The 25,261-nt window shown below is 39.9% G+C and overlaps 1 protein-coding gene across 3 annotated transcripts in view; it reads right to left on the bottom strand.

Moving 5' to 3' along the window:
• LOC100031032 (WD repeat and coiled-coil-containing protein-like) overlaps positions 1-25,261 on the bottom strand; it is a 70,039-nt gene that overhangs the window by 33,224 nt on the left and 11,554 nt on the right. For all 3 annotated transcript variants that reach the window (XR_008917956.1, XM_056824951.1, XM_056824947.1), the window contains exon 2: positions 2,120-4,046. Coding sequence is in view for 2 of the 3 variants with exons in the window: in XM_056824951.1 (XP_056680929.1) it covers positions 2,120-4,027 (1,908 nt within the window). In the remaining variant the exon portion in view is untranslated. The remainder of the gene's footprint in view (positions 1-2,119; positions 4,047-25,261) is intronic.

The raw sequence follows: 25,261 nt of genomic DNA on the forward strand, positions 1-25,261 counted from the left end.
AGGCCGGGGCATCCTGCCCCCATAGGGGTCTACCTCTGACCTCATGAAGTCTCCAACTTCAGCCTCTGGCTGGACACAGACCTTAGGACCCAGAATGGGGGAGGACTGGAGGCAGACAGTTGATGATGGTGTTAGGAGGTGATAGAGACAAAGGAAGGAGCTTCCAGATGAACTCTGAAACCCTGAGGCCCTACTCTGACACAAAAATGTCCTTTTGAGGGATGGAAACAATCTTCCAGAAGGATTACTTGAGCTCATTTTTATTAAATGCTCTCAGAGAAATGGGCTGGAGAGAATGTTTTCCTCGCCATGATGTCTCCCCATCCCCTTCTCCACAGGCTCCTGCCCAGCCCTGCTCACCCCTCTCTAGGAAAGCTCTTGGGGATACCAGGGGGAGGGGATCCCTCCAGAACTCCAGGGGAGCCATTGGCCCTGCCTTCCCCAAAGACCCGGGAAGTCGTCCTTTGACTGATTGGAAATAGCTTCGCCCTAGCAAGAAAGCTCCTTTTCTCCTTTCCAATAGGAATGACCAAGAGAATGCTCTGGATGGCCTCCTGTTTGTCATGATGGCCTGACAGAAATGATCAATTTCTCTTTTAATGGAAAAAATGCCACATAGACTATCTCTAACCAAAACTGCCTTTAACGGCTGAGAATAAGGATCCTCTGAAGTGCCATCCACAGAGGGCTTGGCAAACCTGCCATTTTCACATGGACAATGCTCAACCTTAGGACTGGGCCCAGAGACCCAGAGAGTGTTCCAAAGGCTCCTCCCAGTCTCTGCCCTGGGTGCTCCCTGCCCAATTCCTGCCCGACCAATGCCACCCCAGTGTGAGGCTCATTTCCATGCTAGCTTCAGGTTGACAGATTTTGGTCTTCCCAGGTCACAGGATTTTCCCCAAAGAAACCATAGACCCCATAACATGACTTCCTAAGAAAATCTGCATCTCTGGCCAATTTGGTAGCAAAGGAAAGTGATGAATGTTGAGGGGATGGGGCAAAATGGGAACACTAATACATGCTGGTGAAGTTGTGAATTGGTCTAGTCATTCTGGATGGCAATTTGGAACTATAGGCAAAGGGCTTTAAAAGAATGCCTTCTGTTTGACCCAGTCATACCAATGCTGGGTGTGTATCAAAGAGATAATAAGGAAGAAGACTTGTACAAAATTACTTATAGCCTCGCTCTTTGTGGTGGTAAAAAAATCGGAAAATGGGGGGGGGGTGTCCATCGATTGGGAAATGACTCAACAAATGGTGGTATATTATGGGGATGGAATATTCTTGTGCTGAAAAGAATAATGAACTGGAGGGATTCCATGTGAACTGGAAAGATCTCCAGGAACTGATGCAGAGTGAAAGGAGCAGAACCAGGACAGACAACGTTGTACACAGAGGCTGATACATTGTGGCAAAATCGAATGTAACTGACTCTCCTAACAGCAATGCAGTGACCCAGGACAATCCTGAGGCATTTACGGGAAAGAAGCTAACCACATCCAGAGAAAGAACCGTGGGAGTAGAAACTCAGAAGAAAAACATGGTCAATCGCATGGTTCGATGGGGATAGGATTGGGATTTCAGCTTTAAATGATCACTCTCTTTCAAATATGAATACCAGAGATATAGGTTTTGAACAATGATACATGGATAACTGAGTGGAATTTCTTGTCAGCTCCAGGAGGGTGGAGGAAAGAGGGGAGGGAAAAAACATGAATCATGCAACCATGGAAAAATATTATAAATAAATAAATTAAAATTTAAAAAGATGAAGAAGAAAATGTGCATCTTGACACTATGCCAAATGATTCTGGACACGAACGTGGAAACAACAGAAAGGGAACAAGGCAGCTGGAGAATTCAATCCATCGTCTGACTAGTCCTATAGAAATAATGGCATAAATCCCGATTCCCCACTGAGAACTGATACAGAATCCATCTGAGGCATCTAGTAATCATCTTGCAAACAAGGTCCAGGTTTTCAGAGTTGACCTGAACCTTCAGAAGAGACTCTCAGACTTCCCTAGCCCCAGCACCCTCATGGTTCCATCTATCTATTTGGGTAATTCGGTGGGCAGGGAGTCAGGAACAGTGGAGGTGCCCCCCCTTCCCCAGTTACCTGGTATGTGATGAGAAGAAAAGATGGGTCTTGAGAGAGTGGGTAACGGGTGGGGGCCAGCGGCTGCTTCTTCTCAAGCAGGAGGTCTATGAGCTGGGAGAGGCGTTGCTGGAGGTCTGCGAAGCTCCCCGAGAGTCTCTCCAGCGTCCCACACAGCTGACTCTCTCCCTCTTCATTTTTGGAAACTTTGACTTGAGGGAGGCTCAGGGGCTCACGAATCAGGCTGCACTGGGTCATCGGTAAGCTTGGCCTGACATTAGAGAGGAGGCAGGCCGAGGACCGGGAGCTGGACATGGCCTCCAGCCCTTCCATGGAGACGACGGTGCTGGGACTCAGCTTGGGTTTGCCGAGCTGTGAGGTGCTGGGCCTGGAGCTCTGGGCCCCCGAAGCTCCTGTGATGTCCTCGATCAGGGACTTCCCCCGAGGCAGAGACTGGATCCTTCCAGGCATGAGCAGGTCCCTCTTCTGGGGGTAGGTGTTGAGGCAAAGGCTGTCCCCCGGCTTCCTCTTATTGGCCATGCCCAGCCCCAGGCTGAGGTTGCAGAAATCTCGCTGGCTCCAGACCGACGTCATGGAGGGCTCTTTCCCAAAGTCGACTTCCTTGACCTCCAGGTGAATGTTGTACATTTCAGACTTGGAGGATGGCAGGAAGGTGGGATCCATGAACTTCTGCTTCCCAACTGAAATCAGGAGCCGTTTGTCTGACAAGAAGCAGATGCCCTTGGGCCTCTCACAGTTCTCCAGGCGGATGCACTGGACACCCGGCGCCAAGGCGGGGATCAGGGAGTAGACCAGAATGGTGTGGCACGTGTTGGAGGCCACAGCCATCACCTGGGACTTGGGGTCATACGCCAGGAGGTCCGGCACCAGGATGCCAGGGATGCCCACTTTCCGGGTGGTGGTGACCATCCTATCGAAGGTCACCAGGACCAAATGGGAGGACTCCTTGCCAGCCCGAGCCAAGTATTCCTTCTCTCTGAGGTGGAAGAAGAAGTTTGTGTCTGACTGATAGTTCCTGGGGAGCATCTGAGTCAGATCCAAGGAGTCCAGAGAGGAAGATGAGAGGGAAGCCGAGGAGGAGGACCGCTCCGAGTCGGGGGACACTTTTCCGGTATCCATCAAGGCCTCCTCTGCAATGACTGCTGAAGTCGAAGGGGTGGTGGAGGGCTGTGCCTCTTCCACTGTGGGCATCTCAAAGGGCTCTACTGAGTTCAGGCCACAAATCTTGTCCAGTGGGAGCTCGGTGGCCACAGCAATCTGCATGTCCACAGTGGCCAGCACAGAGCAGATGTTTTTGCCCATGTCGAACACGGGGCAGAAAGCGCACGGCTGCAGAGATTTCTGGGAGTCGTCCCATATGAAAGAATGCAAGGCGCTGCCCACGGCCACCACCAGCCTCTGGCCATCATGGGTCCAGCATCCACAGTGCACAAAACCCTGGACTTTGATCAGGTCAGCCTTCACCCTGGTGCTGTCACAGTGCACCGAGGGAAGCACGGAGACTTCGTGGCTGGTGAGCACAGTGAGGATGGCCTTCTTGGGGTGCCACACACAGCCCTGAGCGAGCACAGGGAAAGGCTCCCCGATCTCGCATGTCTGGGACACCAGAAGCTTGCCTCTCTCCGACGAGCTCAAGCACACCTGCCACACGGTGACATGTTTCTTGTGCTGTACAGCCAGCAGAGTCGGGGTGCCCTCTGACCCCATGGGGCTCCAGGACAGTCCGTAAACATGCTCAAATTGCCCGATGATCTTCGAGTCCCCAAACTTGGGCTCCTTGTTCTGGAGCTGCAGGGCCGTCAGTACCACCTGCTTCCCGTCGGTCCAGGCAATGCCATGGATGGGATGTATCGCCTGTTGGAGGGCGTTGAGACCAGTTCTGAGGAGCTTGCCTTTCCCCAAGTCCATCTTTCCTGACAGAAGGTACCTGAAGTCACAGAGAAGACAAGCAGTGAAGAAGCCCTCAGAAACTCAGGGACTGAGTCTCAGCATGGACAGACCCTCCCTTGTGCCTGCTTGGCCCTGAACTTCCCAGAGGGGGACCCAAGGAAGAAGTGGCCTCGGATCCCTGGACTCTGGCCCTTTGAGGTGCTTGGGTGATTCTGGACAAGGCCCTGCCCTAAGGAGATACTGTCCAGGGATGCCAAACTCAAATCGAAGCGAGGTAGGACCCTCCTACCCACACACTGATGTGGAAGACCTCATCTTCATCCACATGTACCTGGCCAGTGCAGGTCTAGAATGAGGTCTGCAGCCACTGCCCAATCCCAAGTCAAGACCCTGAGCCCCAGCACTAAGTGCCTCACAGTACTCTGCGTCCTGCAGACTATCAGTAGACCCCAGGAGTAATCAAATCAACAGTGAGAGGTGGCTTTCAGAACTCCCAGCCCAAGGGCCATCACAGCATCTTGGAAGAACTTAAACTTGCAGAAACCCAGAATTAAGACTGAGGGTATGAGAAAGGAAAAACTGAGGTTTAAGAGAGTTCCCCCTCTAACCTGAGAACAGAACCCAGCTTGAAGAGAAAAATAAAAGTCAAGAAAAAGGCTATGAATAATGAGGAAACACACACACATACACACACACACATACAGACACACACAAACTCCTAACCATAGAAAATTATGGAGCTGAAGAAGAGGAAGACACAGACTCAGAAGGGAACAGTGAGATTGAAACAGCCACATACAAAACTTTGAAGAAAAATGTTCATTGCTTTCACATTCTGGGAGAGCTCAAAAAGGATTTCAAAAAACATAAGGTCAAGGGGAAATGGGGAAGCAAAATGAGAGTGATGTAAGAATAAAATAATGACTTAAAAAGCAAAGTTTGCTAAATGGAAAAAATGCACAAAAATTAAATGAAGAAAAGAGTTACTTTAGAAGTAGAATTGGCCAAATGGAAAAGGAGAATCAAAAATTCACTGAAAATTAATTTCTTAAAAACTAGAACTGGGCAAGTAGAAGTTAATGACTTAAACAGACATCAAGAAACAATAAAACAAAATCAAAGCAATTAAAAAATTGAAGAAGACATGAAATATCTCATTGGAAAAACAAATGACATAGAAAATAAATCCAGAGGAGGCAATTTAAGAATTATTGGACTACCTAAAATCCTTGATTAAAAAAAAAAAAACCTAGACATCATAATGCAAGATATTATAAAAGAAAATTGCCCTGATATTCTGGAACAAGAAGGTAAAATAGGAATTAGGAGAGTCCACTGATTACCTCTTGAAATAAATTCTGAAATGACAGTTCAAGGAGAAAATACTACAAGCATCCAGAAAGAAATAATTCAAATATCATGGAGCCACAGTCAGTATTACATAGAACTTAGCTTCTACCTTAAAGGATCAGAAGGCTTGGAAGAAGATATTCCAGAAGTCAAAGGAATTAGGTTTACAATCAAGAATCAACTATCTAAGAAAACTGAGTATATTTTTCAGGAGGAAAATTGGTCATTTAATAAAATAGAAGATTTCCAAACATTACTAATAAAAAGACCAGACAGGAAATTTGATGTTCAAATATAAAACTCAAGAGAAGCATAAAAAGGTAAATAAGGAAGAGAAAGTTTACGGAATTCAAAAGATGAAACTAAACATATCCCTATATGGAAAGTTATTTATAACTTTAAAAATTGCATCATTATTGGATCAGTTAGAAGGATTATATGTAAATAGGGCATGTGGGAATATGACAATTAGGATTACATGATATTAAAAAAAAACAACCAATGGATGAAAAAGAGGATTGTACTGAAAATAAAGGAAAGAGTGAAGTAGAATGGGGGTAAATTATCTCACCTAAAGAGGAGTGTAAAAATTATTTTAATGGAAGGAATGATCATGGTGGTGACAAGCAATGCTTAAACTTTATTCTCATTGGAATTGGAGCAGAGAGGGAATAAAATCACAATAATTTAGGTAGAGAAACCTATCTCACACTGGTGAAAAGCAGAAGGGGATTAAGTAATGGGGGTTAATAGAAGGGAGGTGAAGTGGGGGTGATGTGGTTAAAGCCAAAACATTTGTGAGGAGGGACAGAGTGTAAGGAGAGACAAAAGGAAAAAAGGGGGAAATAAGGAGAAGAATATACAGTTAATAATCATAACTATGAATGTGAAGAGGATGAACTCACCCATAAAAATGGAAGCAGATAGAATAGACTAAAAACTAGAATCCTACAATATGTTGTTTACAAGAAATTCATTTGAAGCAGGGAGGTACACATGGAATATACAGATAAGAGGATGAAGGAGAATTTATTGTGCTTCAGCTGAAGTAAAAAAAAATCAGTAGTATTGACCATGATCTTAGAGAAATCTAAAGCAAAAATAAATCTAATTAAAAGAGATATGAAAGAAATTACATCTTGATTAAGGGTATCACAAACAATGAAATATCAACACTAAACATATATACACAAAAAGGTATATACACATATATACACAAAAAGTCTCTACATTTTAAATGAGAAATTAAATAAACTACAGGAGGAAATGGACAGTAAAGCTCTACTAATGAGACCTCAAATTTCCCATCTCAGAACTAAATAAATAAAACTGAAAAATAAACAAGAAAAAAGTTAAGAAAGTAAATGAAATTTAAAATAAGTTAGATTTAATAGATCTCTGGAGAAAATTGAATGGAAATAGAAAGAAATATACCTTCTTTCCATCAGTACAAGGCATATACACAAAAACTGGTCATGTTTTAGGGCACAAAAACTTCACAACCAAATTCAGAAAAGCAGAATTTAAAAACACATCTTTTTCAGATCATAACATTAAAAATTATAACAAATAATGGTATATGGAAAAATTAATTGGAAACTAAATAATTCTAAAAAAGAGGTGGGTCAAAGAACAAATTGTAGAAACAATCAGTAACTTCATTAAAGAGAATGACAATGAGGAGACAATATATCAAAATTTATGTACTACAGCCAAAAGAGAACTTAGGGGGGAAATATAGCTCTAAACTCTCATATCAATAAAATAGAGAAAAAGTAGATCAATGAATTAGGCATGGAATTAAAAAAAAACTAGGAAAAGAACAAATTACAAATTCCCAATTAAAAACCAAATAGAAAATTTAAAAAATCAAAGGAGAAATTAATAAAATTGAAAGTAAGGGAAGCATCAAAGTAATAAGAAGTAATAAATAAGACTAGGAGTTAGTTCCATGCAAAAACAAATAAAATAGAGCACTGGTTAATTTTATTTAAAAAAGGAAAGAAGAACATCAAACTATTAACATAAAAAATTAAAAGGGTAAATTTATCACCAATGAAGAGGAAATCAATCAGGAGTTATTTTGCCCAATTATTTGCCAAGAAATCTCACCATCTAAGTGAAATAGATGAATATTTTCAAAAATATAAGTTGTTCAAATGAACAAAAGAAGAAATAGAATACTTAAGCAAGCCCATCTGAGAAAGAGAAATTGAATAAGCTATCAATGAAGTCCCTAAGAAAAAATCCCCAGGACAACATAGATTCAAAAGTAAATTCCATCAAAATTTTAAAGAACAATGAATCCCCAAACTATAAAAACTATTTGGCAAAAGAGGCAAAGAAGGAGATCTATCAAATTCCTTTTATGATATAAATATGGTGTTGATATCTAAGCCTGGAAGAGCAAATACAGAGAAGGAAAATCACAGACCAATTCCTTTAATGAATATAGATGTAAACATTTTAAAACACTGGCAAGGAGAGTACAGACCATTCACTATGACTTGGCAGGATTCATACCAGGAATATCAGGCTAATGGATTATATCAATAACCAAACTAATAGAAGTCACATGATTATCTCAATAAATGCAAAAAAGACTTCAACAAAATACACCACCTATTCCTATTAACAACACTAGAAAGCAAAAGAATAAATGGATCCTTCCTTAAAATTGATAAGTATCTAAACCGATAACTAACTAAAATGATAGTTATCTAAAACCACCAGCAAGTATCATTTGTAATGGGGATGAGCTAGAAGCCTTTCCTGTGAAGCAAAGATGGACATTATCACCACTATTATTTAATATTGTGCTAGAAATGTTAGCTTTAGCAATAAGAGAAGAAAAAGAAATTAATGGAATTAAAGTAGAGAATAAAGAAACTAAACCCATTCTTTGCAGATTATATGATGGTATACTCAGGGAATCTTAGAGAATCAAATAAAAAACTAGTTGAAACAATTAGTAACTTCAGCAAAGTTTCAGGATACAAAATAAATCCACATAAATCATCAGCATTTTCAGCAACAAGAGATAGAAAAAGAAATTCCATTTATAACTCTAGATTATATAAAATACCTGTGAATATACATGTGAAGACAAACAAGAATTATATGAACATAATAAATAAAAATACTTTTCACACAGATAAAGTCTGATCTAAACAATTGGAAAAATATTAATTGCTCATGGGTAATGTGAAAGGGAATTCTTTATTGTCTTTGTCTATTTTGAGTTAACCCTTAACTCATACTTAACCTTTACTTAACACTTTGTCATCAAGTAAGAGAATATACACATCACGTACTTGGAGAGCTTTACCCTTTTAACCCAATTAGTCAGAAACTTGTGAATCCTATGATGAAAGTTGACACCTTTAGTGGCCTATGATAAGAGTTGACACCTTCAGAGGATGAGAACTGGATCCCACAGACTGCCCCCCCTGGACAGTGCTAGGCAATTTGGAAGCTGTGATTGGTCCCTGTGAAAAGGGGAAGGGACAATAAGTGACTATAAAAAGTTCTGAAAGGCTTTGGCTGGGTTGTCCTTGGCTTAAATCTTCAGTTTGTAGGGTCTTGGATTGGCTCTTGGGTGAGAGAGTAGCTGGCCTTCTTTTCATGGCTTTTGGAGAGAGATTAGTTGCGGAGAGGCCTTCCCCATTTGGAGGAGGCCATGTGGGTAGAACTCCCATCCTCCAGTGGAGGGTTAACAAGCTCTTGCTGGGTTGAGCAGAGCACGGGAGCAATACAAATTTATTTATTTAGCGATCTTACAGGTAATTTAATCTATTGATTATAAGATGCAATAGAGCAGCATAGCAATTTATTCTTCAGAATTGCAGAAAGAGCTTTTTGAATGGGCTGGCCCCATTTATCAAGCTTATGTTGGTTTGTTTTTTTTTTTTTGGATCATTGTATTGATAAGAAGACCTATGTCATCCACAATTAATCATCCTACAAACATTGCTGTTACTGTATACATTATTATCCTGGTTCTTCTCATTTCACTCTGAATCAGTTCATACAAGTCTTTTTAGGTTTTTCTGATAGATTACTGCTTTTAAAACATCATATCCGTCTATTAACATATTCCCCCTCCTTCAAAGACAGTTCAATTGCTCACTTCCCTGATCCTTCCACCTACATTCCACCTTCCATGTTGTTGGTCTTTGCACTAGGATGTTCACTTAGAGTCTACATCCCCTGCCATATTCCCTCGACCTATGTTATCAAGCAGTTGTTTTTCTTCTGTGTTTCTACTACCACAGTTTTTCCTCTGAATGTGGATAGTGTTCTTTCTTGTAGATCCCTCTGGGTTGTTCAGGATCACTGCACTGCCAATAATGGAGAAGTCCATTACATTCGATTGTACCACAGTGTATCAGTCTCTGTATACAATGTTTTCCTGGTTCTACTCCTTTCGCTCTGTATCAGTTCCTGGAGGTCGCTCCAGTTCCCATGGAATCCCTCCAGTTTATTATTTCTTTGAGCACAATAGTATTCCATCACCAACATATACCACCATTTGTTCAGCCATTCTCCAATTGAAGGGCATCCCCTTATTTTCCAATTTTTTGCCACCACAAAGAGCACAGCTATGAATATTCTTGTACAAGTCTTTTTCCTTATTATCTCTTTGGGGTACAAACCCGGCAGTGCTATGGCTGGATCAAAGGGCAAACAGTCTTTTATCGCCCTTTGGGCATAGTTCCAAATTGCCCTTCAGAATGGTTGGATCAATTCACAATTACACCAGCAATGAAGATTGTTTCCCAATTTGTTACTTCCCTTCTAATGGTTGCATTGGTTTTGTTTGTACAAAAACTTGTTAATTTGATGTAATCAAAATTATATATTTTACATTTTGTGATTTTTTTCTAAGTCTTGCTTGGTTTTAAAATCTTTCCTTTCCCAAAGGTCTGACAAGTATACTATTCTGTATTCACCTAATTTACTTATAGTTTCCTTCTTTATATTCAAGTCATTCACCCATTCTGAGTTTATCTTGGTGTAGGGTGTGAGATGTTGATCCAAACCTAATCTCTCCCATACTGTCTTCTAATTTTCCCAGCAGTTTTTTTTTATCAGATAGTGAATTTTGGTCCCCAAAGCTGGGATCTTTGGGTTTGTCATAGACTGTCTTGCTGAGGTCACTTACCCCAAGTCTATTCCACTGATCCTCCTTTCTGTCTCTTAGACAGTACCATATTGTTTGATGACCACTGCTTTATAGTATAGTTTGAGATCTAGTACTGCAAGGCCACCTTCCTTCACATTTTTTTTTCATTATTTCCATGGATATCCTTGATCTTTTGTTCTTCCAAATGAACTTTGTTATGGTTTTTTCTAATTCAGTAAAAAAAAGGTTTTTGGTAGTCTGATGGGCATGGCATCCTAAATAATTAAATAAGTTTGGGTAGGATGGTCATTTTTATTATGTTAGCTCGTCCTACCCATGAGCACTTAATGTTTTTCCAATTGTTTAGATCTAGTTTTAATTGTGTGGAGAGTGTTTTGTAGTTGTGTTCATATAGTTCCTGTGTTTTTCTCGGCAGATAGATTCCTAAGTATTTTATATTGTTTTGAAGTGGGCTGGCATTACACCAAAGCAACTAGAACTCACTGCCTCTGACAGAAGCAGCTGGCGAACCCACATTAACCATGCCGCCACCACCTTTGAAGATGAGAATGCCGACATCAGGCCACAACCACACCTCCTGTAACAACTGGCGTCCCATGCCCCATGTGTCACAAAATTTGCTCCTCAGCCTTTGGACTCCAAAGCCACATGAGGGTACACCACAGATGAAACTGCACAAAGACAATAGTCATTCTCTATCACCGAGAGACTACCACTACTATATTGTCTAGGGTGATTTTAAACGGAATTTCTCTTTCTAATTCTTGCTGCTGAGATGTGTTGGAGATAAATAGAAATGTTGATGACTTATGTGGGTTTATTTTGTATCCTGCAACTTTGCTAAAGTTGTTGATTATTTCGACTAGCTTTTTAGTTGATTCTCTAGGATTCTTTACGTAGACCATCATATCATCCGCACAGAGTGATAGCTTGGTTTCCTCATTGCCAATTTTAATACCTTCAATTTCTCTTTCTTCTCTAATTGCTACTGCTAGTGTTTCTAGTACAATGATAAATAATAGAGGTGATAATGGGTATCCTTGTTTCACTCCTGATCTTTTCTAGTTTATCCCCATTGCAGATGATGTTTGCTGATGGTTTTAGATAGATACTGTTTATTATTTTTAGGAAAGGTCCTTCTATTCCTATACTTTCTAATGTTTTCAATAGGATTGAGTGTTGTATTTTGTCAAAGGCTTTTTCTCTGTCTATTGAGATAATCATGTGATTTTTGTTGGTTTGCTTGTAGATATGGCCAATTATGTGGATCGTTTTCCTAATATTGAACCATCCTTGCATTCCTGGTATAAATCCCACCTGATAATAGTGAATAACCCTCGTGATGACTTGCTGGAGTCTTTTTGCTAGTATCCTATTTAAGATTTTTGAATCTATGTTCATTAAGGAGATTGGTCTATAGTTTTCTTTCTCTGTTTTTCACCTGCCTGGCTTTGGAATCAGTACTATATTTGCATCATAAAAGGAATTTGATAGAACACTCTCTTTGCTCATTATGTCAAATAGTTTGTATAATATTGGGATTAACTGTTCTTTGAATATTTGATAGAATTCACTTGTGAATCCATCAGGCCCTGGAGATTTTTTCTTAGGGAGTTCTTTGATGGCTTGTTCAATTTCTTTTTTCTGATATGGGATTATTTAAGAATTCTATTTCTTCTTCTGTTAATCTAGGCAATTTATAGTTTTGTAAATATTCATCCTTATTGCCTAGATTGGCATATTTATTGCCATGTAATTGGGCAAAATAGTTTTTAATGATTGCCTTAATTTCCTCTTCATTGGAGGTGAGGTCTCCATTTTCATCTTTAATACTGTTAATTTGGTTTTCTTCTTTCCTTCTTTTTATTAGATTGACCAGTACTTTGTCTATTTTGTTTGTTTTTTCAAAATACCATCTTCTAGTCTTATTTATTAGTTCGATAGTTCTTTAACTTTCAATTTTATTAATTTCTCCCTTAATTTTTAGGATCTCTGATTTAGTTTTCTTCTGGGGATTTTTAATTTGTTTGCTTTCAAGTTTTTTGATTTGCATGTCCAATTTATTGACTTCTGCCCTCCCTAATTTGTTAATATATGAACTCAAGGATATAAAATTTTCCCTGAGTACTGCTTTGGCTGTATCCCATAGATTTTGAAGGGATGTCTCATCATTGTCATTTTCTTCAATGAAATTATTAATTGTTTCTATGATTTGTTCTCTAACTAACCGATTTTGGAGAATCATATTATTTAATTTCCAATTAATTTTTGATTTGGCTGTCCATGTACCCTTACTCATCATTATTTTTATTGCATTATGATCTGAAAGGGTTGCATTTATTATTTCTACTTTCCTGCATTTGTTTGCCATGTTTTTATGACCTAGTACATGGTCAATCTTTGTGAATATACCATGTGCTGCTGAACAGGTGTATTCCTTTTTGTCCCTATTTATTTTCTGCATATATCTATTAACTCTATTTTTTCTAAGATTTCATCCAATTCTCTCACCTCTTTCTTATTTATTTTTGGTTTGATTTATCTAGTTCTGATAGAAGGTTCAGGTCTCCCACTAGTATAGTTTTTCTATCTATTTCATCCTTGAGCTCCACTAGTTTCTCTTTTAGAAATTTGGATGCTATACCATTTGGTGCATACATGTTGATTACTGATATTTCCTCATTGTCTATACTGCCTTTTATCCAGATGTATTTACCTTCCCTATCCCTTTTAATCAGATCTATTTTTACTTTGGCTTTGTCAGATATCATGATTGCTACTCCTGCCTTCTTTCTATCAGTCGAGGCCCAATAGGTCTTGCTCCAACCTTTAATTCTAACCTTGTGAGCATCTACCCACCTCATGCGTGTTTCTTATAGACAACATATGGTAGGATTTTGGATTCTAATCCCCTCTCTTATTTGTTTTCATTTTATGGGTGAGTGCATCCCATTCACATTCAAAGTTATGATGGTCACTTGTGTATTCTCCAGCATTTTGATATCCTCTCCTAGTTATGTCCTTTCTTCTTTTGCTATATCCTTTTAAACCAATGGCTTGCTTTTAATCAATCCCTCTAATCCCCTCCCTTGATATGCTTCACTTTCTAGCCCCTCCCTTTTTGTTTCTTTCTTATTTTTTAGGGTCTATTAAGGTCCCTCCCCCCTCGCTTTCCCTCACTTTTTGTACTCCCTCACCGCCTATCCCCATTAGTTTTCCCTTCTCACTTTCCCTGTGGGATAAGATAGAATTCAAGACCCCACTGGATCTAAATGCTCTTCCCTCTCAGAATTGATTTCATTGAGAGTAAGGTTTAAGTATTACCTTTTAGCACTCTCTTCCTCTCCTTCTTATAAGATTATTCTTCCCCTCCCCTTCCCATGCATATCTTTGCATGGTAAAGATTATCCTATTTATATTTTATTTCTTAAAGTATCTCTTGGTGCCATCTTTGATTTCCCCCTTTTTCTATTTTTGCATATCATCTTATGGTACTTATTATCCCAATCTCTTCCTGTGAATGATCCTTCTAATAGTGAATATAATTTTTGAGAGTTACAAATAACATTTTACCCATATATTAATATGTATAATTTGATCTTATTGTAGCCCTTATAGAAGAAAGTTTGAATAAAAAACATTTTTCCTCTTTTCCCTCTCTTTCTTATTTACCTTTTCATGTTTCTCTTGATCTTTGTGTTTGGATATCAAACTTTTCACTTAGTTCTGGGCTTTTCTTTACAAATACTTGGAAATATTCTATTTTGTTGAATGCCCATACTTTCCCCTGGAAGTATATAGTCAGTTTTGATGGATAGGTGATCCTTGGTTGAAGACCCAATTCTCTTACCTTTTTGAATATCATGTTCCAGGTCTTGCAGTCCTTTAGTGTGGAATCTGCCAGGTCTTGTGTGATCCTGAGTAGAGTTCCTTGGTATCTGAATTGTCCCTTTTTGGTTTCTTGTAGAATTTTCTCCTTAGCTTGAAAGCTCTTGAATTTGGCAATTACATTCCTGGGAGTTGTCTTTTGAGGATTTAGTGTAGAGGGTATTCTATGAACTCTTTCAATGTCTATTTCCCCCCCTTGTTCAAGAACATCAGGGCAGTTTTCTTGGATGACTTCTTGTAGTATGATGTCAAGATTTGAACTTCCAATTCTATTTCCTCTCTAGCCTGGATTTTTCCTCCATAAAAAATTTTCTAGGGTCAATCCTTTTTTCTTGTTTTTCTTGGAGTGAGGTTGTTGTTGCTGGGCACTATTTGCCATCACTGTGGAGGTTTTTCCTTCCCTTTTTGGTCAGAAATCTGAGTGAGATGGGCAGGCTCTCTGTGTATGGAATTAAGGAGCAAGGATTTTGCCTACGTCAAGCACTCGAATTTCTGCAGCTTCTGCTGTTTGCTGCTCTTCTCTGTGCTATCTTCCCGCAAGAGCCCATAGTCTGAGTTTTCAGCCTGCTAGAGTTTCAAGTCTAGCTGCTCTCAGCGGTAGGTCTTTGATGGTCTTAGTCAGCTCCCAAGGACCTAGAGTTACCCCTCACTCTACTAGAGGTGCCCCTTGCTCACTCACTGATTCTGGAGGGAGCTGGCTCTGACTGGGTTGGTAGGTGGAGTGGGGATGGGTAGATCAGCTCGCATTTTGGTGGGAGCTTTTTCACCCCCTTATAGTGTGGAAATGCTCAAATCCCACATACATTCAATGCTGTGCCCTACTGTAGAGTCCCTTCGTTCTTATGAATTTGTTTTGTTTTGTTTTGGGTCTTTTGAGGTAGTCTATATTGGTAGGTGCTGAGGAGAGGAAGAGTCCTGCATCTAGACTGCTGCCATGTTTACCTGAAAGTCGGGAGCAATATTTAGTGTGATAGGCTAGACATCTTCTCTACCTTTTTTTTTTTGCATTTTCTACTTTCACTCTTTCAACCTCTTTGTAAATAAAAGCTACTAAAAGTCATTTTGGCTTTAGCTATAATATTTTTAAATTGGTGACCACCATATTATTTTAGAATTCTCACATATTTGGTCAAACTATAAATTTAATTCCTTACAGTATGCTGAGTTAATATAATAAAAATGACAATTCTACCCAAATTAATTTACTTATTCAGTGCCATACCAATCAAACTAACAAAAATTATTTCATAGAACTAGAAAAAATAGCAAAATTCTTCTGGAAGAACAAAAGGTCAAGAATATCAAGGGAATTAATGAAAAAAAAATGTGACGGAAGGTTGCCTGGCAGTACTAGGTCTCAAACTATACTCTAAAGCAGTCTGGTAATGGCTAAGAAATGGAGTGGTGGATCAATAGATTAGACTGAGATTTACAATATAAGGTGGTAAATGACCCTAGCAATCTAGTGTTTGAAAAGTATAAGAACTCACTATTTTGACAAAAACTGCTGGGAAAACTAGAAAGTATAGTAGAAACTAGGTATACACCAATATCTCACACTCTATATCAAGAGAAGGCCAAAATGGGTATATGATTTAGACATAAAGAATGATATCATAAGCAAACGAAGGGGGCATAGAATAGTTTAGCTGTCACATCTACAGCAAGAGCCAGAGAACATTATGAAACATAAAATGAATACTCTTGATATATTAAATTTAAGTGGTTTTCTACATAAGAAAAATAATAAATGTAGGAGGGGTATAGCAAAATTGGAACACCAATACACTGCTGGTGGCGTTGTGAATGGATCCAACCATTCTGGAAGGCAATTTGGAATTATGTCCAAAGGGCTTTAAAAGAACACACATCCTTTGATCCAACAAACTACTATTGGGATTGTATCCCAGCGAGGAAAAAAAAATGGGAAAGGATCTGTTTGTACAAAAAAATACTTAAAAACATTTTGTGTGGTGGCCAAAAAATTGGAAACTGCAGGGGGGATTGGGGATTGATTGGGGAATTACTAAACAAAGTGTGGTATCTGATGGTGATGAAATACTATTGTACTGAAAGGAATGATGAACTGGAGGGATTCCATGTGAACTGGAACAACCTCCAGGAATTGATGCAGAGAGAAAAGAGCAGAACCAGGAGAACATTGTATGCAGAGACTGATATACTGTGGCACAATCAAATGTAATAGACTTTGCTAATAATAGCAACACTATGATCTAGGACAATCCTGAGGGACTTATGAAAAAGAATGCACTCCACCTCTAGAGAAAGAACTATGGGAATAGAAATACAGAAGAAAACATATGACTTATTATCACTTGTTTATTTGGGTATAGGATTGGGGGTTTGGGTTGAAAAGATTATTACAAAAATGAATAATATAGGAATAGGTATCAAGTGATAACCCATGCATAACCCAGTGGAATTGCTTGTCAACTCTGGGAGGTGGGAGGGAAGATCAGAGGGAGAGAACATGAATCATATAACCATGGAAAAAATTTAAAATAAAATAAAGGTTTTCTACAGACAAAACCAAAGTAACAGCAACATTGTAGGATATTGATAGATTTAGCTATGCTCAGCAAAACAATGATTTAGCACAATTCCGAGGGGCTTATGATTAAGAATGTTATCCACCTCCAGAAAAAACTGTTGGAGTCAAGATGCAGATCAAAGCTTACTATTTTTCACTTTATTTTATTTGTGTTTTTAATTTGGGATTTTGCTTTTATGAGTATTCTCTTACAACCAAAGACTAATATGGAAATATGTTGTACATGAAAATATATGTAGAACCTAGATCAAATTGCTTATCATCTCTGGGAGGGGAGAAGGAAGAGATAGAGGGCAACAATTTGGATCTTATAATTTCAGAAAATGTATTTTGAAAATTGTTATTATATATAATTGGAAATATAAAATGCCTTATAGTATGATCTTGCCTCATAGTCCTAGGGGCAGGCCAAAGGTTCCACTGTCACCCATTAGTGGGCTCTTGTGGATTCTGTGGAATGTGGGATATCTTATTATTGCAGGCAAAGGAAAATCTGGGCAGAGCTTTGGCTTCCCACACTAAGAGAAGCCACAAAAACCAAACCCTTCCCATTCCCCACGTAGCTCTACTAGAGGGGAGGCTAAGTCCAAGGGAGACTGTTGGCTCTCTTATCTGGGGTCATCTTAAACTTTCATGGGAGGAAAGACAGTAGCTTAGAAAGAGGTATCACTCAACAGACTGGGCACTGCCTGTCTGCCTGGATCTGGAAGGTCCTCACTAATGCAAGAGAAAGGCAGGAGCTCTGTCTGCCCAGGCAAGGGTCCCCTCAATCAAGTCTCAGAATTCCAGCTGATATACCTGCCCTAAGCACACCCAAGGTTCTCCCTGCCCTGCCCCTCTCCAAGCTATGGATTCCTGCTTGGTACAGGCCCCTCCATCTTTTGCTCTGATCTGGCAATCTGTGGGACTTTGGTAATTAGTTGAGGGTCTCTAAACCACAGGTAAATGTGGTCCCCTTTCCCAGCCTCACAGGGCTGGGTTCAAATGATGCAAAAAGGCCCCCCCCCTAATTCCCACAACCAAATAAACTTTTCTTACAAGACAGAATTTGGACTAGATCCATAACTGAAGAGAAAAGAAGCTCGCTCCAGAACTGAGTCACAAGCTGGTGTAGTGTGGTTCACTTCCCACTACTACTTACTTCCTCATTCCTTCAATTCCTTGTTTTCCTCCAGGACTAGCCTTGATGGGGTGAGGGTGGGGCATCTCTCTTGAGAGGTGGGGCCAAAATCTTCATCAGAAGGCTCTGCTGGTTCTCCAAAGACAGCTAAAAATGATGCTACATCAGGCCAAGATCTACTCTTTGGGTCAGCATCCCTCATTATTGGGAGGTGTTCTGCCCCTCTAGGACTATATAAAGGAGATGCCTCTGCCAGGGAGCCTTGGAGCAGCCCCTTCTGCTGGGCTCCATTGGTCCTTCCCCTCTGTTAATATGGAATTTAGAAACCCCAAACTTGTACCCTAGATCTGATGAACCCCAAGTTTTAGTACTAGTTTGTAAGTTGGAGACTTGAAAGCTTCTCCTTGTTCCCTGTTCCCATGAGAATCCAACTTGAAGGTAATCTCAGACTAGCAGTTTCAGACTGAATAATGTACCCTAAGGTAAAGACATTCACCATCAGGTGGATCCAAGCCCAAGGCCAAGCCCAAGTCAAGTGACTCTTTAGTGCAGTAGGCAGTGTGTCAGTCTTATAAGCTGAAGGTCCTGAGTTTGATCCTTGAAAGGAGGGGGTGGTACAGTGAGAGAGGCTTCTGGAGACAAAAAGAGTCCCTACATGTTTGGGGGGAATTTAAAAATATTTTCCCCTTTTCTGGTCTAGAATTCCACTTGTGCTAGGAAGGACTCCCCTAGCTAAAACCATCTCGGAAAGGGGAAGTAAAAGCCTGGTTTGTTCCAGTCCAGGCAAGGACTGATTGCTAGCTAAGGTAGCAAGCTTGTATTTATAGAAAAGGAAGTTACTCTCATCCCCCACAGAACACCTTGGGCTTGTCTGCTTATCCTTTATTTACACAAGGGGATTTTTTTGTTCCAATTTTAGCTTCCTTGAAACATGTTCCTCTATCCTCCTAAGGGAACAGCTATGGGTCATTGAAAAACGGCCATGAAACTTGCAGAAATTTGAATAATTGGCAAAAATAAAAAAACTCACCAAAGACAACCCCCATCAATGATGGCCAACATGAGGCACTCTTGATTGGAATAAAATAAATTCTCTTTAAAAATGTCTTGATGAAGCAAGCTAGAAAATTAAATGGAATGCTTTGAATTATGTGTCATCTAATATAAGTCTGCAAGAGATTTACCTGTTCATTTGTTTTGGCTCTAATTCAGTTTTTTCAGTATTGAAAATTGAAAAAGTTAAGGTTAGTATGAGTTTGTCCTATTATTTGATCTGTTTTTGTCTTTTTTCCTTCAAACGCCTGGTTGGGAGAGGTGACTTGGCCAAGGCCACACAACACATTTGTAAAGTGTAGGGAAAATCTTTGTCTTCTTTTGTGTTTCATGTTCCTTGTAGATTTTGTTACCTTGCAGGATTTTAAATATTTTTAAATTTTTATTTATTTTTACTAATTACATGTGTTAACACGGAATCTAAGAGAACCTCAAGTTTAGTTAGCTTGAAAGATGGAGTCCCCAAGTTTGTCCTCTTAAGAGAGTTTTTATTAATTTCTTCCTTTTTTATATTTCAGAGGAAAAAGAGCAATACTATTTTTCAGTAAGAGACCCCCTACTATGCAGGTTGTCAGTTAGTGACAGTTAGAAGGGTGTGGTTAGAAGAGTTTGGTTAGTTAGTTGTGTTGTGAACCACTGGAAAGGGCTTTTGTCTCTGGGTCTCATGGGGAGAGGAGCAGCAGTCTCTCTCTGATTGGAGACAGAGAAACGAAATTAAGGCCTTAATAGCCTTATTGATCATTGATAACTTGGGTAGATAAGTAGATAGGTAGTGGGTATATATTATTAGATAGACAGAATGGGAGAGTAGGTGAGGGCTTTGGCTTAGTAGAAGAAACTGACCTCAAAGGCAGATAGATTAAGGGTTTTTAGAATAAATTTAGTCAGGATTGGGATCTTGGGTATAGTTACAAGCTATTAAAAGATTATTCTCACTTTCCTCCTTCCTATTTCCTATCAATATTTTCCTAATAATAAACTGTTTTATGTTTGATAAACTACTTACTGGCTTTTAATCAAACTCTTGCAAAAAATTTTTAATCAAATGCAAAACTATCCTTTTATCCCAGTAGCTTCTCCCATTGTATCAGAGACCCTTCCCTAAGAAGACCATCCCCTGGGCAGGGACCATCCTTTTCAGGAAACCAAAGAAAGGAGGAATGTCCACTCTGGGATTTTCACAGCAGCCTCACCATCCATAACCACAGCAAACAAGAAGCGGCTCATTGTCTGACGATGGCTGAAGTGATAAGGCATGTTCATGTCATGGAATACCACAGTGCAATGAAGACACGAGCAATACAATAACCCCAGGAAAGACCTCTCTGAAAGGGTGCCAAGCCAAGAACATGAAGTGAGAAGAATGGAGCACATGTTCTTGACAGCTGCCGAAGAGGAAAAGGCAACAAGGGACTGTTATTATTTCCTTCAAACGCCTGGTTGGGAGAGGTGACTTGGCCAAGGCCACACAACACAGATAACCGATATGGCCTGAGAAGTCCTTTCCAGCTGGATTAGCTGATCTAGATCCTTGGTCTGGTTCCTCCTAACCCTTTCCCTTCTTTCTGATTTCCCTCCTCCTCCTGGGGGAGCCCCAGCCTTCTGGAGTCCCAGGCTGTGATTCCCAGGACCATCCTCACTGCTTCTCTCTCCCTCACCCCCAGCATTCAAGTCTTGCTCATTTTCACTCCCCAGCAGTTCTCCCATCCGTCGTCATTTCAACTCCAGCTGGCCCCAGTTGTCTCTCTCCTGGATAACTGATAGAGCCTCTGGGGTCTCCCTACTCCAACCCACCCTCCATGCAGCGGACAAACTGAGATCCCTTCCTCAAATGTAGGTCTGGCCCATAGTCCATTCCCTTACATCCTAGCCTCTGGTTACCATTTCTTTCCAAAGCCTGTCAGCTAGCTTGAACACTCTCATTTCCTTGTAATCATGGTAATATAAATCATATTTCCCTGTCCCTCAGTCCCCCCAAAAGGTATATAAGTTCCCTAAATTCTTTTGTCCTTCCTAGCTGTTTGTTTTCATGCTGTTTGGTTACCTTGGTGACATGTAAATCTCCTTCTCAAAATTGGTCCATTGTGCATCCTCTACATGGTTTGATCAGTAACCTCACTTTAGGGAATGCTGATTGTGATTAGTTGGAACAACCTTATAACTAAGTGATCCGTTGGAAGAGGAGACATTCCTCCAAATCAAAAGAAATCGGGAGGAAATGGTTGAGAAGTTGAAGGGATCAGGACAGTAAGTGGTTAATGGTGTGAACTGATTGAACCACACTGACTCCAGTCAAGAAAGTGTTTTATTTTTTCTTAATTGTGCATCTGAAGCAATCCCAGCACCTTTCTGCCAGAACCTGTTGTTGAGGAATCCAATCACTGCTGGAGAATCACAACTTAACTCTCATGGAGGATCTAGGCAAGATTCCCCTAGCACAGGGGCCCCCAGACTTTTTACACAGGGGGCCACTTCACTGTCCCTCAGACCGTTGGAGGGCTGGACTATAAAACCCTAACCCTACCCCTAACTGGGCAGCAGTATACACAGTGTGGAATCCCCTCCCCAGTGCCGCTCACCATACTGACGTCTTCCACTGTGCAGCCACAGAATCCTTTGTGCGGCGCCTCGTTCTAAGGCCACATACAGGCTCCTCTCACTGACCGCCAATGAAAGAGGTGGCCCTTCTGGAAGTGTGGTGGGGGCTGGATACATGGCCTCAGGGGGCCTCATGTGGCCCAAGGGCTGTAGTTTGGGGACCCCTGCCATAGCAGAGGCTGAGGTCTCTCCTGGGACACGGATGGCTCATGCCGAAGGGCGAGTTGTAACAAGAGCTTCACGCCTGAGCTCCCTGACCTACAGTAGGCCATGGAATCTGGAAAAGTCTTCAAGGTTTGTTTTAAGTGGGCTCAGAAGTTGAGTCTCCATTTAAAAAATGGGCAAGAATCTATGTGTGCCAAAATAGTTATAGCTGAGCTTTTTGTGGTGGAAAAAAAATTGGAAAATGAGGGGATGCCCTTTGATTGAGGAATGGCTAAACAAATTGTGGTATCTGATGGTGATGGAATACTATTGTGCTGTAAGGAATGATAAAATGCTTGATTTCTACAAGAACTGGAAAGACCTCCATGATCTGATGCGGAGTGAGAGGAGCAGAACCAGGAGAACAATGTACACAGTAACAGCAACATTGTGGAATGATCAAATATGATAGACTTTGCTTCTAACAGCAATACAATGATCCAGGACAGCTTTGAGGGACTTATGAGGAAGATGCTATCCACAACTAGAGAAAGAAATGCTGGGGTAGAAATGCAGAAGAAAAGCATATGCTTTATCACTGGTTTATATAGCTATGTGATTTGGGGTTCTGTTTTAAAAGATTTCTCTTTTACAAATATGAATAATATGGAAATGGGGAGGGACGAGGGGAGGGAGAAAACATGAATCATGGAATCATGGAAAATTTTTAAGAATAAAAAATTTAATAGAAATAAAAAATATATATATATATATACACACACACACACATATGTATGAATGGAAAATGAAGTGGCCTCTTGAGGTGACTGCCATCCCAAGACACAGGTCCATGAGTTGAATATAGGGCACCCCAACCATCAAACAATCACTTTGTTGGGGTTTTTCTTTTGGCCTCATTTTTCTTCTTTACCTGTTTTTGCTTCTCCTTTGCTGGTGTTGCTTGGGGATTGTAGACTGCTGTACTTTCATTATGATTAGCAAAATTATGTTTCACCAAATCATTCCTTGGCCAGCTCTGGAATCTATGATTAACTTGGCCAAAAGGTGGAGAATGTCAAAATATTCTTGAAACTAATATGACTTTTTCCATGAGCAGCCTTCCTGCTCTGGAAACGGAATAATATAATTATTAAGGAATAGCTTTTCCTTTAATAAAGAGCCAACCACGAGCCTGCAGGGGGCCAGAAGTTTTGTTCATTACTCAGACATTTTTGCTAAAGTCTTGCTGACTCCTCGACACTTCACTGGTAATTACTGGTTGACCTCGTTGAGATGAAGCACTATCAGCAGGCTTAAATCAGCCTTATGGTCAGCCACTGCCACCAAGCATCCTGTTTCAGTGTTCCACCTATTCCTGGAAGAGACTGTTCACTCTCTCTCCTCAACTACCCATTATCCCTATTCCCCTTGGCCTGTGGGATCTCCACTCTGGATGTCTACTATCAGGCTTGTTTATGCTTTGTTTTAATAAGCAAACTCAACCAGTACTCTTCAGTACTTGCGGGATGGGTTTTTTCATGGTTGACAACCATAACTTCAAAACATTCCAGAAGCTGACTTTGCCAGACAAGGGATTTAGTCAAAAGAGATGGTACAAGGGCACCCCATAGTGTTGACCTTCCACAGTGAGGCCATGGGTTCTCTTGGAAAGAACATGAGCACAAAGAAAAGCTAGGGACCCAGCCCCAGGCTCCTATTCTTCAAAAAATGATTTTGAAAAATTAGCAAAAGATGAAGAAAAAACCTGAGCTTAGAAAGTTACTTTAGTGACCAGGAAGATCAAAATACAAACTCAGAAGAGGACAATAATGCTAAAAAGGAAAAAGGAAACATGTGAAACCTCAAAGGAAAGTGTAAAAGAATGTCAGGCCCCCCCAAAAATCCCTGGAAGAACTTGAAAAGAAGTTTTAAAATCAAGGATCCACTGAGGAAATCAACTCTAAAAACTAAAATAGGCCAAAAGAAAAAGGAAACACAAAATATACTGAAGAAAACAACTCCCTAAAGATGAGAATGATTAAATGGAAATGGAAGCCAAAAAAATTCTGAAATTTTTTCTTATTTTTTATTAATTAGCTAATATTAATAATATATTATGATAATTTGTCATATATAACCAAATGCATAAAATATAATTACAATATGTGGCAATATATTCTCTATAATAAAAATAATATAATAATAATTACTTATTGTTAATTCCTTAGAGAATAGGATTGGCCAAATGGAAAAGGAAACACAAAAACTCAAGAAAGAAAATAACTCTCCAAAAATTAGAATTGGGCAAATAGAAGCTAATTAATCCACAAGACATCAAGAAACAAGAAGATAAAATCAAATGAATGAAAAAATTGAAAGAATAAAATATGAGATTCCTTACTAAAAAAACATCCAGAAGAAGTAATCTAAGGATCATCTGAACACCTGAAAATCACAATCAGAAAAAGAACCTAGACACCATATCAGAAGAAATCATCAGAGAGAACTACCCTGATATCCTCAAATAAGAGGAAATAGAAATCAAAAGAATCTTAACAATAACCCCCTGAAAAAGACCCCAAAATAAGATATTTCAGGATGATTACAGCCAAATTCCAGAATTCCCACATAAGCATCCAGAAGGAAACAATTAAAACATCATGGAGTCCCAGTCAGGATTTTACAGGACCTAGTAGTGCCTGCATCAAAGGACTAGGTGACATGGAATGATATTCTAAAAGGCAAAAGATCTAGGTCTGTTACAGCCAAGAATTATATACCCATCAAAACTGGGTGTACTCTTCCACAGGAAAAGATTGACATTTAATGAAATAAAGAATTTCCAGACTTTCCTGACCAAAAAAACCACAGCTAAAAAGAAAATTCAATAAGCAAATCCAACGCTCAAGAGAAGTATAAAAAGATAAAGTGAAAACTCAAGGTAACACACAGGAAGAAAAGAAAAGAAGAGATAGAAGGGGTAACCTATACCTCACGCAGAGGTTCATAAAAGTTAATACATTGGAAGAGAAGATGGGGGAACAGCAAGCAATGCTTGAATGTTACTCTCATTGAAATTAGCTCATAGTGGGAATAAAATCCACATTCAGTCAGCTATAGATATCTACCTTACCCCATAGGGAAGTAAGGGGGAAGAAGGAATAAGAGAAAAGAAGAGGGTGAATTGGGGGGGGGGGCAGAGGTCAGAAGCAAAACATCTGTGAACAGGGAAAATGTATAGTTAGAAATTCTTGAACCTTCAAACAAATCTACATTACCCAAAGTTCTTTTCTGTATTACCTAGAATCCTTTTCCCTTTCCCTGCATCCTTGCATTTTGTGTGATTGTATTTATGTGGCAGTAACTCCTCTCTCTTCCTCT

Source organism: Monodelphis domestica, chromosome 1 (genome assembly GCF_027887165.1).
Source record: "Monodelphis domestica isolate mMonDom1 chromosome 1, mMonDom1.pri, whole genome shotgun sequence".
Lineage (NCBI taxonomy): Eukaryota > Metazoa > Chordata > Mammalia > Didelphimorphia > Didelphidae > Monodelphis > Monodelphis domestica.